Below are 16,381 nucleotides of genomic sequence, written 5' to 3' on the forward strand. Positions count from 1 at the left end.
GTCAACTCAGCGCAGTGCAAATTGGAATTACCTGAACTATCACTGCTGGGCAATGCTGCTCAATTGCTCATGATACACGCAAATAAAGTTGACCTCAAATGCTACGCCATACAATTCGCCTCTCTGAATGGTCTGCCTGAACATGCCCCGCCTTCCTGAACCCCTCAAAAACCATTCATGATCCATCTGGTCCCCTGAATTTTCCCCCCACCCGCCAAATCTAGCCCCTAACCAACCCATCATTGGCCAGATTCCCAATTAACATTTGGACCTGGATTTTCACCGCCTTCCACGTAGCTTTCTCTGCCCCCTGTTTCCCGCGCCGCAGCTACCAAGGAGGCAAATGTATCACATTCGTTTTTAATTCAACCGTCCTTGCACTTTTTTGTTCCTCGCGGGTTTAGATTTTCTTTCACTTTTTCCAAACTATTGAAGGAAAGATGCCTGCGACGAATTCATCTACGGTCACTTCGAGGGCAAAGGGTGATAGCCCAAGCCAAGCTCCTGCTGCAGCCGAAGGTGCTGACAAGAGCCACGATTTCTTCTGGACATACACGGAGGAGCCTCATCGAACTCGCCGTCTCGCTATTATCAAGGCTCATCCCGAGGTTTGTGCTCTGCTGATTGGCCCCGCTGTGTCATGGCATGTCGCTAATCTAGCCTCCATCTACAGATCACCAAGCTCTGCGGTCCTGAGCCTCTTACGAAATGGGTCGTCCTCGGTGTCGTCTCCCTCCAGGTCTTCCTCGCATGGATGCTCCAGTCGACTCCTTTCTTCTCATGGAAGTTCTGGGCTGTCGCCTACGTCTTTGGCGCCACTGCCAACCAGAATCTTTTCCTCGCCATCCACGAGATCTCCCATAACCTGGCTTTCCGAAGCGCCCGTCTCAACCGTCTGATCGCTATCTTTGCCAACCTTCCCATTGGCATTCCTTACAGCGCTTCGTTCCGAGTATGTGACCCAGATCGCATTTCGGTATCTGACATAATGCTAACACTCTACAGCCATACCACCTTACCCACCACAAGTCCCTCGGTGTCGATGGCCTTGATACCGATCTTCCCACTGCCTTCGAGGCCTTCGTTCTGGATTCGATTCTCGGAAAGGCCTTCTTCTGCACGTTCCAGATCTTCTTCTACGCCCTGCGACCTATGGCCGTCTACCGCGTTCCTTTGACTGGAGTTCACGCCCTCAACATCGTTGTCCAGGTCGCCTTTGATCTCGTTCTCTTGAAGTACGCCTCTGTCAACTCTCTCCTCTACCTGCTGCTCTCCTCCTTTTTGGCCGGGAGTCTTCACCCTCTGGCTGGCCACTTCATCGCCGAGCACTACGTGTACGAGACCGTTGCTCCCTCCGCTCGCGACCCAGAGAACAAGATCCCCGTCCCCGAGACCTTCTCTTACTATGGGCCCCTCAACTGGTTCACCTACAACGTCGGACTTCACAACGAGCACCACGACTTCCCCGCAGTACCTTGGACTCGTCTTCATAAAGTGCGCGAGATTGCTCACGAATTCTATGATGACTTGCCCCGCCACGAGAGCTGGTGCTATGCCATCTGGCGCTTCATCTTCGATGAGAACGTTGGCATGAGCTGCCGTGTCAAGCGTAAGCAGGGAGGTCGCCTTGTCGGTGGCGGTGCTGTAGCCGACTGGAAGCAGTCTGAGATCGAGTCGATTTAGAAGCAACGCAAAAGTACATATAAGTCGTTGTAATGCAGCTGTTTTGATATTCTGATACGGGCTATGGTATATCAAGGCCATGATCAAACCGAAAACTTGCTGCTATTGGTAGCTTTTTGGCTGAGCCAGGAAACATAGATTCAGATGAATATACTATAGAACACAGATATGGCATGGCGTTTAGGGTATGGACAAAAATGCAATACAGTCTTTTGAGCGATCACAAAACTCAGAGTCCGGCTCTGTGACCTAATGAGCCATCACCATTTGGTTTATGTGTAAAGGCCCCAGACTTTAAGTCCGTAATGTGTAAATAATCGAGCGGCTAAGCTTGCAAATGACCGGGAAACACGAAAGATGAAAAGGAGAGTCGACGAGAGATACAAGTTAGAACTCCAAATTTATCAGTTAACGCAAACAGAATAATACGACACAAGAAAATACGAGAGCCGCGAAAGGCTCAAGGTAAGAGTGTACAGTCAAAGCTCCCGCCCCGGAAGCCACATCCTCCTCCCATCGCTTTTAAACTCCTCAGCGAGGCTTTCATCCTCAGTTGCAAGGTGTCCGAAGTCCTGTTGACCGAACCCACGCTGGCCTAGGGACATGGTCCACTGTCCCTAAGGTACCCTTCCAAGTGAGTTTCGATTCACGCTGAGCTGCGAATCCTGCAGTGTTCCGCCGATCGTATGATATGCTTCCTGATCCTATGCTTTAGCTTCGCCGTACGTTGAAGATTTATGCATCCGGGGATCCCAAGTCTCCGGCTGAGTTCTCATGAGCGTCGTCAAGCCTGTCTATTAGTTTCGTTTGTCGAAAAGATCCAAAGGCTGTCACTTTCTCCTTAATTCTAGAAGAAGAAGTAGGCAAGCAAGAAGCTGACCAAGCAAAGAATGGCCGCCATTTGCACAGGAACACCTTCGACGGTTTGTGTGACAGCTTGGGCGGTCTGGGCGAGAGGTCGTTTGTCATCATCGCTGGAGGCGGACTTGACATTGCGCTGTCGAAGACCGCTATCCTTGAGAGCCACAAGCTGCTGTTCGGCCTGGGCAAGCTTAGCCTTGAGCTCCTCATAGGTCAGCTCTGCAGTCTCCTTGATAGCCGTTGTAGCTTGAGCGATAGTGCTCTTGACTTCGGACTCTTCGTAGGTAGATTTGGGTTTCTCATCCTCATAGGCGGATTCTTTGGGCGATTGGTAAGGAGGGGGCGCTGCCGAGGATGAGGGCGACTCGTCTCGAATGCCAGGTGAAGAAAATGTACGCGAAACATCAGGAGTGTCGTTGATCTAGATTTTACCATTAGTTGTCAACTTCCGGATCCGAGTCGGTGGAACTTACGCCGTTGGCAATAGCTTGCTTGTTAGGAGTGGACAAAGGTCGGTTAGGAGCTTGGTCGGCCTCACCAGCCGCGAGCCAGTTGACTCGAATCTTGCGCTCGACAAGGTGGGCCTTTTCGGTCGTTTCAAGCTGGTGATTGAGTTAGTTTAAAGTCCGGATCTCGAGATCGACTGGCTACGTACGACATTCGCAACGCTGGCAAACTCCTTATCGGCGGTAATCGGGGCGGATTGGACAAGGAACTTGTCACGGCACTTAGCGTCAGGAGGGGGATCCTGCTTCATAGCCTGGAGGAGGACTGGGTGATCGTTAACGGCTGCCGGCATCCGCTTTTAGGAGCAGACTCACCAGAGACATCGAAGCTCTGACCGGCCTCGATGCGTCCTGCATTTGGTCGAACACAGTATCTAGTGAGGAGACGTCAGGTATGCGATCGGAATGGCTTGGTTAGAGGGGCAAGCATACTGTTTAGGAGCAGTCGTCTTAACCTGTTCTTCTTGTTAGCAAATCCGTCGCATGGGAATCGCTGATCGACTGACCTTGAAAGCTACGGGGGTAGGGTTGGGGTTCTTCAGAGTCAAGGTCTGGGAGACCTCGGTGGTGAAGGGGCCTAGCAATCATGTCAATACTCGAAGACCCGTCATCGTCCATCGCAGATCACGCACGTCTAAAAGACAGCTCAAATGGCTCGATATCGACCGACATTTTGGCTTGTTATCGTGATAGCGGTAATAAAATGTTGAAGTTGTTATGGTTTGTGGTATCGCGCGATGGTTCCTCGGCGGTAACCAAGTGGAAACGTGGCAACGGGAGGTAGAGTACAGTATGAAATGTCGTTCGTTGATTAGCAAAGGGGGGGCGAGTTTGATTAAAGGTAAGTTAAAAGTATAGCAACACGAGGCTGCACCGAGTCGATAAGATTTGAGGAAGTTGGTCGCGTGGGAGAAGGAAGAAATTGGTGACGAAATGAAAGATTAGTAGCAGTGGAGTGTGGTGAGTTGAGTTGATTATACCTGGAAGGGGAACCTATGGAAGGCAGGTTGACGTTGGTTTGCCTGTGTCTTGGGGATCTCCTACGACGTAATTGCTTCTGCTATGGCGCCCTATTCCCAGTTGAGTCGGTTCAACTTCAGGTGGTTGCTACAGGGCGCACGAGCCATCAGGGGGCTTAAACTCCGCTATCAGTCACTATTGGACCTCTGCTCGCCATTGGTTTCATGGTAATCGGTTGATTCAACACACTGAAGCAGCACATACCTTATTCTTGATCACACGTCATGTTTGCATTTTACCTTTTCTGTTTACTCCATTGTCCTGCAGTTGTCCACTATCTTTGCAAGTCTCCGTTTGCTGTCCACAAAAAAGGGTCTAGCTGGTCCACGATATGCAGGTCCTCCTTGTATTGGTAAGCACCTGAATGGTTGGTTAAGTGTCTCAAATCAGGGAAGTGAGGGCATCATGGCACATGGATTTAGAACAGATGCGGAGGGCCGAGGCAAACTCGAGGTAACAGAAGGTAGCGTCAGAGCTTGGCAGGTTCGTTAGCGCAGCCGTCATAAACTCTCAATTCTTTGTTGAGCATTGACAAACCATCTCGAACAGTTTTAATACCCACCTCTATCCCCATATTCATTGACAGATTAAAAGACAAGTGATGAGCACAATGATCTCTTGTTTGGAGAGCAAGTTGCATTAATGGTTTGGGGCCATCAAATGAACATGACTTTTGCAATATTCGCCAAAGGAGTTGGGAGAATGTGTCGTTATCTGCAACTCATGAACAAAGAAACTCGAGACCATCTGACCCAAGGACTATAATAACTGTTCAGCAAGCCCCAGTTTATTTACTCTCCCTTGTCTAAGCACTCCCGTCACTTGTAATCGAGGTCTCGAGTTTGCCCGCTTCTAAGCTGAAGCAGCTCCCTCAAGCGCATCAGCCATGGATTGTATGAGTGAGTCGTTCATCCACGGAAATTCGGAATTTGCTGCCCAAGGTTCGCTGCATATTCTCCAACGTTTGAGACTCGACAGGCTGTGCAACTCCAGAAGGAAAAAAAAATCTTCAAAGTGGTGAAACCTACAGTGCAGTTTATTGACTCTAAATGCTGACAAGAACGTGGTCAGCTCGTGGGTGGTGGTGGCCGGTAGTTATAGGGCTTGGGCTGTGCAAACATCACCAACCGTTACTCAACTCAGGCAAGGGAGTGTGCTATTGATGAAGTTTCGCGGCTGGCGTGATGAACGACTTGACTAAATATCTCGATATGTTAACCAACCGCTCACACTCAAAACCACCATAGCCTAGGTAGCCTCAGGGAGCAAGAAAACTCAAGACTTAAACAGAAGGTGCTAAAATAAACTTGGTAAAATGTCCTCTAGGTGTAGGCTGGGTTTACCTAAATAATTTTATCGCTTAGGGTCAAGGTCCCGAGTTTTCTTTCCTCCCCCTAGCCTAGCAACTGATGGAGGGATAAGTAGTCTAAAAATATCCTAAACATTGAATTCCGACGCTACGGATAAGTCAGACTCAGCCTACCACAGTCCTCCAAAGCCAACAAAAAGGTGGATAGCTAGGCTCACAGGAACGCCATCTGCGGGTAGGACCCTCGTATTTGATCGACACGAGGCGCTGCCACGGGCGGTTACTCCATTTTCTCTGCTCCTACGTTACAGTAGAAATAGAGAATCATCCTGCGGCTGACTGAATTCTTCTGGAACAACCGCTTATGGCGCAAATGTGTGTGTGCTACTCCTGTCTTAAAGGTTGCAGTAGGGCTATTCGGCACTTGGCTTTGGTATTTATACGAACAGATCTCCAGAGTCAGGTGGACTAAATCTGAGAAAATCACCTCTTTATACGATATCTAGATAGATCTCTCGTATCTCTTGCAGTATAATACTCGATATTTACCCAATATTGCTTCAACTTATCCTTGCACAACTCTCACCACTTCATCATGGGCTGCAACAACTCTCGCCACATCCTCGAGATGGAGTCTCGACCTATCCGTCCTGTGACCATCTCAAGCCATTCAGTTGGCTCTGTCATGGCTCCCTCGTCCATCTTTCAAGACTTCCCTGAAACCTCAGAGTTGAGTCGACAGCAGATCATCGACGCCTTCCAACATATGGCCGAGTACCTGAACGAATGTGGTACATATGTGAACTGTGTTGTCGTTGGCGGTGTTGTGAACACACTCTATCTGCGTCACAGAGAAACAACACCTGATGTCGAGTTCCTCCTTCACGATCCTGCCTCGAAAGAGTACATCACACTCAGCAATGCTGCCAGTTTCGCCAACAAGAAGGCTCAAGGAACTCTCGGGGAGCAGTGGTTCAACAACTCGATGCAATTCTTTGTGCCTCGAAATGTCCAGGTCGATATTCTTCAATGGGCCAAGGACCAGCATGAAGTCATCTTCGAGCATCGCGGTAACTACGGCGGTTTGACAGTTTACGCTGCTCCGTGGGACTATGCGTTGTGCAGCAAACTCAACAGTCTCTGCGACAACATTCGAGCCGATGATATGGAGGATGCAGTCGCATACCTACATCGATATCTGACTCTTACTCGCCAGGAGTCCCTCAATGGAAACCAAGTAAACGACTGGTGCAGGAAGTACCATCAAGATGTTTCGCGAGAGGTGCTGAATCGTCTCGGAGAGGCATATGCTCGAAAACACGGTAGTTGGCCACTTCAGTGGTGAAGACGGCTACAGGAGGATTAAGAATTTTTTGGATGTTAGATATAGACGGCATGAACTTATGATGATACCCAAAGCTCATTAGCGAGCCCACTTAATGATAATACTTGTTTGAATCGATAGATGCGTTTGCATATTTGATGTTTGTAAACCGTGATTTTGGGAAGCTTGTCTCTCGTAGATGTTCGCTATTTGAGCGAGCATAGATTTTCCATTTCTCGAGTGTGTGCGACTGTATGTAATAAGGTCTTGAATTGTACTACATCATGAGAACCTAGAGAGAGAAATCGAAACATCAGACATGATTGCGCCCGTGCTTAACCGTAGTAAACCCGGCGACGTCACTGAGGCAGCGGCTTGAATGACGTTCTCAGGCTTTACCTAAGCTTTGGTTCCAGCATCAAATGACAACTCAGTGCAAAAGCATATCCCACGACTTATTTACGACTGGGAATTTTTGCCTGTCCACCAATTTGCTGATACTAAAATAATCAAGATCTAATCTCTTCATCCTTTCCATCTTCATCTACTCAACTCATCAACAGTTGCCCCTCATCCAACCCCACTATCACCAACTGTTACCAAACAACACCGCCAACATGCCTTCTGATCTCGATACCCTGCTCGATATGGGCTTTGACAAGGAGCGTGCTGAGATTGCCGTCAAGAAGACCGGAGGCCGTAAGTCACACATTTCGATGACTCGTGTCAGGCTAACTTTGCTAGTCCAAGGCGCTCTTCAGTGGCTTGAGGATAACCAGGACAAGCCTATTGATGAGATCAAGGCTGCTGCCGCTGGGAAGGAAGAGGATGACGACGAAGAGGACACGGAAGCCAAGATTGCAGAGCTCGAGACCGGTACTGCCAAGTCATTGATCTGCAATGATTGTGGAAAGAGATTCAAGAACCATGATCTGGCTACCTATCACGCGACCAAGACGTATGTGAAACTGGCACAACTATCTTCTGGGGAATTTTTGGCTGACTGAGACTACAGTGAGCATACTGACTTCTCGGAGTCAACAGAGGAGATTGCACCCCTAACTGAGGACGAGAAGAAGGCCAAGCTTGAACAACTTCGCGAGCGCCTCGCCGCCAAGAGAGCTCTTCAATCTGTCAAGGACAAGGAAGACCACAAGCGCAACGAGGTAACACAATTATCCAGTCACACACCTCCTCAGTTCTAACCTGTCGTAGCAAATTCGCCAAAAGTCTACCAAGGAGAGCCAGGAAGCAAAGGAAGAGCTGGCCCGCAAGCAAGCAGTCAAGGAAGCAGCTCAGAAACGACAAGAGAAGCTGGAGGACCTGGAAGCCAAGAGGCGCATCAAAGCAAAGATCGAGGCCGACAAAGCTGAGCGACGCCGAAAGGCAGAGGAGGCCAAGGCAGCCCGTGAGGGTCGAGCCCCTCAAGTCGAAGCTGCAACTCCTGGTGGCGCTGCTGCTGTCGCGGCCGCATCCAAGCCAAAGACCAACCACAATGAGGCCCGACTTCGACTACAGACCGACGGCGGAAACATCACCAAGACCTTACCCGCTGAGACCACATTGTTCGAGCTGGCGCAACAGCTACAGAGTGAGACGGGGAATGCTGTGTCCAGCTTTACGACTACGTTCCCTCGCAAGACATTTGAGGGTGATCTCGATTTCTCCAAGACTCTGAAGGAAGCGGGATTAGTTCCGTCGTCCGTCCTGATCGTCAAATAAATTTATGACGTAGACATGAAAGATTGTGCATGGCGCGGCGTTGGTGGGGGACATGAGAGATGAATCTGTCGTACTACGATGAACAGAAAAAAGTCCTTTAGGTAGAGTTAGAGCAGACAAGAGGACGACAATATTCGTCCTGATCACAATCACAATCACAATCGCTGGCACTCTGGCGAGATAGTCACACTTTGAAGAAAACCCAGTTGAACTCAAACCACCCATGGCGGGACTTTTTTTTATCAGAGCCGTATGAATTGACCAATTCTCCCTCCGCAAACTCCGTTGAGTGCGTTCCTCATAGCATCGTATGTAAGAAGCTACTCTGTCCAGGGCGCAGGTTACAGTGCCCGCTCTCCATCCTGTACGATCGATCGATTGGAAACCCCGAAGCCATGCAGTCGAAGTACAAAGAACAAGGAAACAGTCGTAGCGGCGTAACTTCTTAGTCGAAGAGACCGAAGCCCATGTCCTCGTCAGACTCCTCCTTCTCTGTAGTGGTTGTCAGCAATCCGCAGTCAGTCGTCGAGCGTCGTGGGTAGACATACCCTCCTCCTTGGCCTCCTCAGGAGCAGCCTCCTCAGCGGCACCACCAGCAGCGGCGGCACCACCGGCGGCAGGGGCAGCACCGCCACCGGAGCCGACGTTCACGAGAAGGTCCTTGACATCCTTGCCCTCGAGAGCCTATTCAAATAAAATCCGTCAGAAAATCGAAGTCCTGGATATGCATGGGCGCATTAAAATCGCTGGGGCTATTCGGTTCGTACCTTGGCGAAGATGGAGGTCCAGATGGGCTCAACCTCCTCGACCTTGGCGGCCTTGATGAGGGTCTGGAGCTTGTCGGCCTGCAAAGTCGCGATGGCGATGTTAGCTATCAATAACCTCAAACACGGGCACACAAAACGTCGACGGAATCGCGGGGTTAAAACGTACGGTGATCTCAACACCGTCGTCGGCGAGGATCAGGGCCGCGTAGGACGAAGCGAGCTCGGCGTGAGACATTGTGAATGATTTTGACGTGCGGGTGGGAGATTGTAAAGTCTGCACGAAGTCGAGTCGGTTGTAGTTTGAAGTCGGGATATCACCAAATGGGCTTACCACAGAAAATCTGGTCGAAATTCGGCTGGAGGGCTTCAAGACCTAAAGGAAAAGTGGAGGCATGAGCGATCGATATGAATTAATCCGCTCCGTGGGTGCAAGAGTGTGAGTCACGCCTTTGATTGGGTGCAAGGTAACGAACCAATGAGATATGTTTCCAGGAATGCAGTGAATTGCGGCGCTTTTTACCCCACCTTAGGGAACCAGACAGATTTGACAGAAGACATCATAAGAGCATTGTCAATGAAGATATGATGGTGAGAGTGTTTACAGTTTTAATATCATGAACCGTAAAGTCTCCAGACCTATAACCTTCTGAGTAAATAAGATAGTATTCAGCCTTACGGACGTCTGATTTTATTCAAGATCAATCCCCCTCAACTCCCTCTTGTCTCTCCCTTGCCCACCATCTCTTGTTGGGAAACCCCCACTAGCAAACAGTCCAGCTTAGCCGTTGCCGTCTGGCTCAATGCCGTAGCGATAACGTAGGGCGTACCGCGTACGGTATAATAGGTGAAGTGACTGCAGGACCTGATGGAGGGGTCGGTCTAGGCCTTCCCCCCAGTTGCCATGATTAACTAAGTGACAACATCTGTTCTTTGTCAAGGCAAAGATGGGAAGGGCAGGTCCAGCTGAACTGAGGTGAATAAACTGTAACCGTGATATCGTTTCTCCACGATCTACCATCCGCTAGTCAACTTCTTCCGCCATCAACTATTTCATCTCCGATTGCATTCTCGTCTCCGCATTCTCTCTCAAGACTATCATTCTTCATCCACCGCTTAATTAATATCTTGTGACTTGTATCGCGCCTACGTGAGTTAGTTCATCACGACCTCCCCACCAAAAGCCGACTCAACTTCCCTGGATCGTGAGCCCCGCCGCCACTCGTCGACTTTCGTCACTCATCGGAGCCTCGGAGACCTGCGCAAAGCACAAACAATAAGCCAATACACGTCTAAGCTCAACAGCGACAGGTTACTACTCTTTCGACCCTTTACATCACACAAACCTCTACGACACCCCCATAAGAAGCTCGGAAACGGCACCCATCAGCATGGAGACTCCAGCAATCCCAATGCCGCGGGACCCCCGGGAGCAAGTTATCCTCGAGAAGCTACAGCTGGTCCGAGATCGCCTACTGCTTCTGAAACAGGATCGCACAAACTACATTCGAACTCAAGATGTCATGCCATTGTTTGATGAGACCATGGATCAGGTCAAGGAGCTGGCGATTGTGCGCGCCGAAACAGGCGATAAGGAGGAGAACAGATGTATGTCACCGTCTTTGTCGCATCCAAACCCCGAGTATGCTAACAAGTTTATTTCCAGTGGACAAGGTCTTAGAGAGCTGCTTCCAGCTGCTGTCCCTATTCTACCTGACGATCGGACGAAACAATGAGGCACCAGCAACATACGCTATGACCTCAACTGTCAAGCGACTACTCGACCACCTCACTGAAGCCGAGCTCTACTCAGCCAAGGATCTTGGAAGCATCCAGTCTACACTTGAAGATCTGTCTAAAAGCATCAAAGATGCCGCTACTGACCCATCGCCCGACAAGCGACACCCTCCATACATGCTTGCACTACTTGAGAACCGCGTTGCGCTCTGCAACTCAACCTTGTCGCGACTTCAGAAAAGATTGGAGCGGTTGCCAGATTACTTGTTGGAGGCTCATGAGAAGCTCATTTCGATCCTGCGATCTATCTCGTTGGCCAACACCAAGTCCAAGGTAAGCGAAGCTGGAATGGAATGGAATGTTCCGAGATGTGCTAACGTCAACTAGTTCTCCACATCCGAGGTCAAGAAGTTACGGAACCAAATCTTGGAAATTGGCGAAAAGCACAACAACGGCACATTTACCGCAGAGGATGGAACTTTGGAGGAGGGAGGTGAAGTGCTTAAAGACTTGTATCATCGCTGCGTCCGCTGGTCGGACATGGTTCTTGAGAGGTGAGACGACCAACACTTTACATGAATGTCCACTGACACTTTAAAGACAAGGAGACGTAGCTGAGCAATGGCGACCAATCTATGATCAGCTCATCCAAATTCGCAACGACCTCGAGAAACTTTCTCTTACACAAGCATGGTCGCTTCGAGAGACGGATTTGTACGATTTCCAACGGCAACTTGACAGAATTGATGAGAGCCGACAGAACGGAAACTGGGTGGACGATCGGGGGCGACCAGCTGATCTCTGGACACAGCGAACTTTGCTCTATCTGATCCGAAGGTCGTATGCGTACATCTACTCATTTATGTTGGCATCCGAACCAGTGTCAGAGGCTCTGTTGCCTGTTTACAACCAACTTCAGACACTGAAGCGTTGCCTCGTTGAGGTCAAGAAGAATGGGGGTGTATCCTCTGTGCGGGAGCTTTACCCCTATAGCATGAAGGTATGTCGATACATCGTGGCATAACCTGGGCTTTTCTAACATGAAACAGCTTAACTCGTTAGATAACATGAAGGTTGACGGCAAGTTTGTGGTAAATGGCGACATCCCCGAAGGACAAGGCAGTGTTACCGGACTGTTGGCTGAATGCTTTGATCTGAATTACGAACTGAGAGTTGCAGCCGAAGAAGCAGCTGAGAATGGTTCAAATGGCAACGAAGCTTAGTCCACGCATGATTTTGGTGGCTGGCCATACCAAAGGGGCATGGATATGTCAGTGTACGATGGCGTTTACTATCACTTGAATTGGGATTGGAATTTTTATAGGTCAGATAGCTCTTCCTCGCGGTTCTTGGTAATAGCTTTAGCTCGCTTTCATTGAGCTGGTAATGACATTGGTATGCAGGGGTTGTTGAGGGCTGGGTATTATTAGCAAAGCGGCGGGGAACGAATGATCACAAAGATTCGAGGTCAGCAATCTACGGATGGACAACATGGACATCATGGTAGCGGACCATGATAACTAGCACAAATAGTATCAGTTCGCTGTTTTGAAAAGGGTCTCTATCGTGGCTCTACGCGAAAGGTATTGACTTTGTGTATTAGTTCATTCTGAAGGCGGCCTTGAAGGGGTAGATCTGGACCTATATATCAGATTAGCAAATTGCTTTGGAATGGATTCACGTTCTATTTACCTTGTCCATATCCCAGACACCTGATGTAGCATAGATGTCGTTGCTGAGTTGCTCTCTGACCTCTTCTACGGATTCAGCGATGCAGACAAGGGTACTGCCAGCAAAGTCGAGGCTGTCGACACTGTCGTCTTTGGGAACACTGTTTAGAATGGCACCTGGACAAAACATTAGTCTCATTGTTAGGGTCCAGCTCCTAGGCCTGAGTGGATGAGAATACAGACCTCCCATCTTCCAGCTTCCATTCTCGACGTTAGGAACCATGTTCTTGAAGTGGGTTCTTCGGCCTGTCAGCTCAAGCCACATATGATACGATATCAGAACAAAGCTCACCCTCGAACCTCGAGTCTCTTCTCGCGAACGTTGGGCTTGTCATGGACGACAACGAGAAACTCGTACTTTCCGGGAGGGACGGTAACAGATGAGGAAGCCATTGTTCGGAATATAGTGAAGCGAGGTGCAATTCTAGCTCTAGAAAGTGAGAATGCAAGACGAGAGTTCATGTTTTGGGTTATGGTGATGTTGTATTTATGTATCGAATGGAGGATGAGGTGATATGGAGATGGGCTCCGAGTTGCGGGGTGGTGATTGTCGTGATTGGCGGGGTAAGTTTTGAAGGGCGTAGGAGTTGACGATGATAGTGCGCCTTTGGGGTGAAGGAGTGGATTATCGTGTCTTGGCTTATAATTCTAGTTCTGGGGTTTGTTCTTCTCAGTGGACTTGCTTGAATTGGCACGAATAATGAACTCAATGGCTAAGTGTAAGGTACTCGTAGATCTACACTAACACTTTAATCATCCTGAGAATACTACGAAGCTCAAGGGTGAGAAATATTAGCAAATGTATATGCGTGTTGGTGGTCACGCTGTCAGGTCAACCTTGACTAATATTATACTTATCTGGCTATATAGTTTTGCTGGGACAACTACTGTGTATAGCAGGAAAGTGGAAAATACAAACGTTTCTGGTCGTCATGAATGCTCTCTCTGTGGTTTTGTTCCTGCAGTGTCATCACATATCAACTAACCAAGCAGAAACAAAGGTCATTCTCATCGTCCTTCCCATTCACACGCCTCGGTTGACCCTCCTCGCAAAAACAACTAATTCGGAAGAGGACTGCAAGTAAATAGATAGCTAATCTGGTATTGGTATGGCCTACCTGTAAAGTATCCTATGTCTTTAGGGTAGGATCGTCACTTATAGCTACAACTTGTTGGCGACTTATCGTACTCTGAGAACTAACATGACTACTACTAGTACAATAATTTACCCAAGCCACATTAGATCTCATCAGTGCTCGGCAAATACGGCATCCAAGGTACTCACATGGTCGTTCCAGATCGGAAAGCGGAATAAGCTGGCGGAATCTCCTTCAGCACTCCCGCGTTATCGTTTATAATAGCTCAACATTCTCATTCTTTTCTTTTATCTTTTGAATCTCCAGGATCAGATTGCCCAAAAAGACAAGAGGTCAGGATTTTCAATCAGTATATCACCGACACGGGGCCTTCACTAACTTTCGATAGAATCGCAAGACCCTTCTGGGTGACGGCTCTGAGTCGTCTAACTCGCATCTGACGCCCTGCTTTACTGCACGTAACCTGGTTGCAGTGCTACAAAAAACGCTTCGACGATACGATACAGGATGATATGAAATTACGTGAGAACCTTAAGTTGTTAGTCGTGATCGTCGACACCAGTGCAACTCCGCCACTACACTATCATCATCGCTTACACCTGCTCCAGGTTACCTATGATTGGTCGAGAGATGGTTTCATCGAATTCATTTCCTCATTGGGATTCGACGTCGAAATTGGCTCCTATAGTGAAGAGAGGCAGTGTTGAAGAGGCAGCCAGAAATGTAGTTGCTGCAGGAGTATAATAATGTAGCAACATTCGTGCTCTTGGCAGTTTTATCAGACAGACATCACAGCTCACTTATAACAATCTCAATCTGTTTCATCCTCTCAAAATGACAGACTCTATCTCAGCGGCTAAGCTAGCCATTTACATTATTCTCCTCCAACCTGCCCTGTACTGCCTCTTTAAGCATGGAAAGACTGGATTTATAGGATGGCTTTACGTCCAGATATTCTGCGTGCTCAGAATCGTCACTGGTGGCATTGGTCTTCACGAAACCAACAGCTCAACTGGATCGATTATACTTAACAGTATTGGCCTTTCTCCTTTACTGTTGGCCGCTTCTGGCATCTTGCATGAGGCGTGAGTACTCCTCTTCCCGTTGACGTCCCTGTCTTTGTTGAAAGTCATTTAGCCGTCGTGGAACAAACCCTAGACTCAACAGAAAACTTGATGTCATTCTCGAGATCAAGTATCATGGTCTTGTTGGAGCAGCTATGGCTCTAATCATCGTGTCTGTTGTCGGGTTGCAGAATGGCGACTCTGTCTCCACCAACAAGACCTTGCTCAAGGTTGCTTCTGCACTCATCGCATTAGCATGGTTCCTTCTCGCGATCTGGGCTTTGTGGTCCTTAGGAAAGTGTCAAAGACTATCTACGAACAACTGTGTATCGTCCTTTAGTGGCGGCAAGCTAGTAAGTTGAATCCCCTACCATCACCAAGACCGAGACTTGGATACTAACATTTGCAAGCTCATGTATGCAGTATTTATCAACCTTCCTCTCCTTAAATTACGCCTTGCCTATGGTATCGCATACCTCCAGCTCAAGATATCCCACCCAACTTCAGGTTTCTTGACCTCGAAAGCAGTTCAAGTCTGCCTAAGTGTTGTACCAGAGATGCTGATTACAACGATATTCCTCTTGGCTGGAGTTATGACACGAAATCTGAAGCATGAGATCAAGAAACTTGACTCTGCTCTTCCAGTTGGTGACGAGTACGAGATCCAAAGGTGACTAGTCGAGGCGTAGTGGTGAGCACAGCGTCTATGATGTTGAACGATATACATATGGGGTAGATATGGAGTTTCGATAGATTTGTCTATAATGGAAACCCATGGCCAATGGCCTCAACCAAAGATGCTGGTGTAAGTGGGAGGAGATTATTTCTGTATTCAATACTTGTGTACGGAGTATCAATGTACATTCTATTATTTGTTAGAATAGCAATTCTTTTTGTCGACATAAATCATTGTCCTTTCAGATGTCCGACTACTCCGACACTTCTCTTTAGAAATAGATGTCCCATGGCTTTGTTCTCATGAGCAATTGACTCATGATGAAAAAGCAGAAGATCGCCGATATACGGAGGATGATGGAGACGAAGCTGAAGCCGTGCCCCATCGATGAGGTCAAATGATGATGTATTTGTCTCCAGGGGTAGCTCTGCTAAGCGAGCGAATACCTGCTTGGACCCTGACCTAACAACGAGACCCTGTTTTTAAGCAGTCGATGCATGCCATCGGGAAACTCGGCGAACCTGATTCTGTCTTGTTCCCGAGATTGTAAAACTTTCCGAAAACTCAACGTCACTGGAGTTGACTTATAATACTTTTATGGCTTGAGCTTTAGGGTGTGATTTATTTTCGGTTTGTTGAGGTTTGTCTGTATCGTATGTCATCATGCTATGTGATATCCTTGCTAGTAAGATGGACATGGTGGATATATCGTGCCATGATAGATTTCTGGGGTCACAGTATCTGGGGACGGATACCACATGAAAGCAGAAATTGTATCTTTTCTTCAGTCTTCAAAAGTTTGACACAGAAATTTTCATATCATGAGTTCAAAATTTACATCATAACTTGTTTTGATCGGCGACTACCGGGCGGGCCGGAGTTGTTAAA

At 48.3% G+C, this 16,381-nt stretch overlaps 8 protein-coding genes; 5 read left to right on the plus strand and 3 right to left on the minus strand.

The window, feature by feature from the left end:
* Window positions 1–440: 440 nt before the first annotated feature.
* On the plus strand, window positions 441–1,683 carry FFUJ_07074 (related to putative fatty acid desaturase (mld); the record flags this gene model as incomplete). XM_023577286.1 has 3 exons in its annotated part: window positions 441–608; window positions 674–952; window positions 1,006–1,683. 3 exons carry the CDS (start codon window positions 441–443, stop codon window positions 1,681–1,683), a joined length of 1,125 nt encoding a protein of 374 aa, XP_023430379.1.
* Window positions 1,684–2,530: 847 nt separating this feature from the next.
* Window positions 2,531–3,722, minus strand: FFUJ_07075 (related to (VAMP)-associated protein; the record flags this gene model as incomplete). XM_023577287.1 has 7 exons in its annotated part: window positions 2,531–2,965; window positions 3,018–3,146; window positions 3,200–3,315; window positions 3,366–3,424; window positions 3,483–3,505; window positions 3,557–3,627; window positions 3,683–3,722. 7 exons carry the CDS (start codon window positions 3,720–3,722, stop codon window positions 2,531–2,533), a joined length of 873 nt encoding a protein of 290 aa, XP_023430380.1.
* A 2,252-nt stretch (window positions 3,723–5,974) lies between these two features.
* FFUJ_07076 (uncharacterized protein) lies at window positions 5,975–6,724 on the plus strand (the record flags this gene model as incomplete). Its single annotated transcript, XM_023577288.1, has 1 exon — window positions 5,975–6,724. The coding sequence occupies one exon, from the start codon at window positions 5,975–5,977 to the stop codon at window positions 6,722–6,724; it is 750 nt and encodes a 249-aa protein (XP_023430381.1).
* A 596-nt stretch (window positions 6,725–7,320) lies between these two features.
* Window positions 7,321–8,425, plus strand: FFUJ_07077 (related to chicken h-caldesmon, Uso1p and YKL201c; the record flags this gene model as incomplete). XM_023577289.1 has 4 exons in its annotated part: window positions 7,321–7,402; window positions 7,448–7,661; window positions 7,719–7,869; window positions 7,919–8,425. The coding sequence occupies 4 exons, from the start codon at window positions 7,321–7,323 to the stop codon at window positions 8,423–8,425; spliced, it is 954 nt and encodes a 317-aa protein (XP_023430382.1).
* Window positions 8,426–8,870: 445 nt separating this feature from the next.
* FFUJ_07078 (probable RPP1A-60S large subunit acidic ribosomal protein a1) lies at window positions 8,871–9,427 on the minus strand (the record flags this gene model as incomplete). XM_023577290.1 has 4 exons in its annotated part: window positions 8,871–8,917; window positions 8,974–9,109; window positions 9,193–9,270; window positions 9,359–9,427. 4 exons carry the CDS (start codon window positions 9,425–9,427, stop codon window positions 8,871–8,873), a joined length of 330 nt encoding a protein of 109 aa, XP_023430383.1.
* A 1,153-nt stretch (window positions 9,428–10,580) lies between these two features.
* FFUJ_07079 (uncharacterized protein) lies at window positions 10,581–12,149 on the plus strand (the record flags this gene model as incomplete). XM_023577291.1 has 5 exons in its annotated part: window positions 10,581–10,797; window positions 10,856–11,259; window positions 11,314–11,480; window positions 11,527–11,926; window positions 11,976–12,149. The coding sequence occupies 5 exons, from the start codon at window positions 10,581–10,583 to the stop codon at window positions 12,147–12,149; spliced, it is 1,362 nt and encodes a 453-aa protein (XP_023430384.1).
* A 376-nt stretch (window positions 12,150–12,525) lies between these two features.
* On the minus strand, window positions 12,526–13,049 carry FFUJ_07080 (uncharacterized protein; the record flags this gene model as incomplete). XM_023577292.1 has 4 exons in its annotated part: window positions 12,526–12,567; window positions 12,619–12,773; window positions 12,840–12,895; window positions 12,949–13,049. The coding sequence occupies 4 exons, from the start codon at window positions 13,047–13,049 to the stop codon at window positions 12,526–12,528; spliced, it is 354 nt and encodes a 117-aa protein (XP_023430385.1).
* Window positions 13,050–14,587: 1,538 nt separating this feature from the next.
* FFUJ_07081 (uncharacterized protein) lies at window positions 14,588–15,491 on the plus strand (the record flags this gene model as incomplete). XM_023577293.1 has 3 exons in its annotated part: window positions 14,588–14,838; window positions 14,891–15,170; window positions 15,228–15,491. The coding sequence occupies 3 exons, from the start codon at window positions 14,588–14,590 to the stop codon at window positions 15,489–15,491; spliced, it is 795 nt and encodes a 264-aa protein (XP_023430386.1).
* Window positions 15,492–16,381: the final 890 nt, after the last annotated feature.

This window comes from Fusarium fujikuroi, chromosome FFUJ_chr05 (assembly GCF_900079805.1).
Source record: "Fusarium fujikuroi IMI 58289 draft genome, chromosome FFUJ_chr05".
Lineage (NCBI taxonomy): Eukaryota > Fungi > Ascomycota > Sordariomycetes > Hypocreales > Nectriaceae > Fusarium > Fusarium fujikuroi.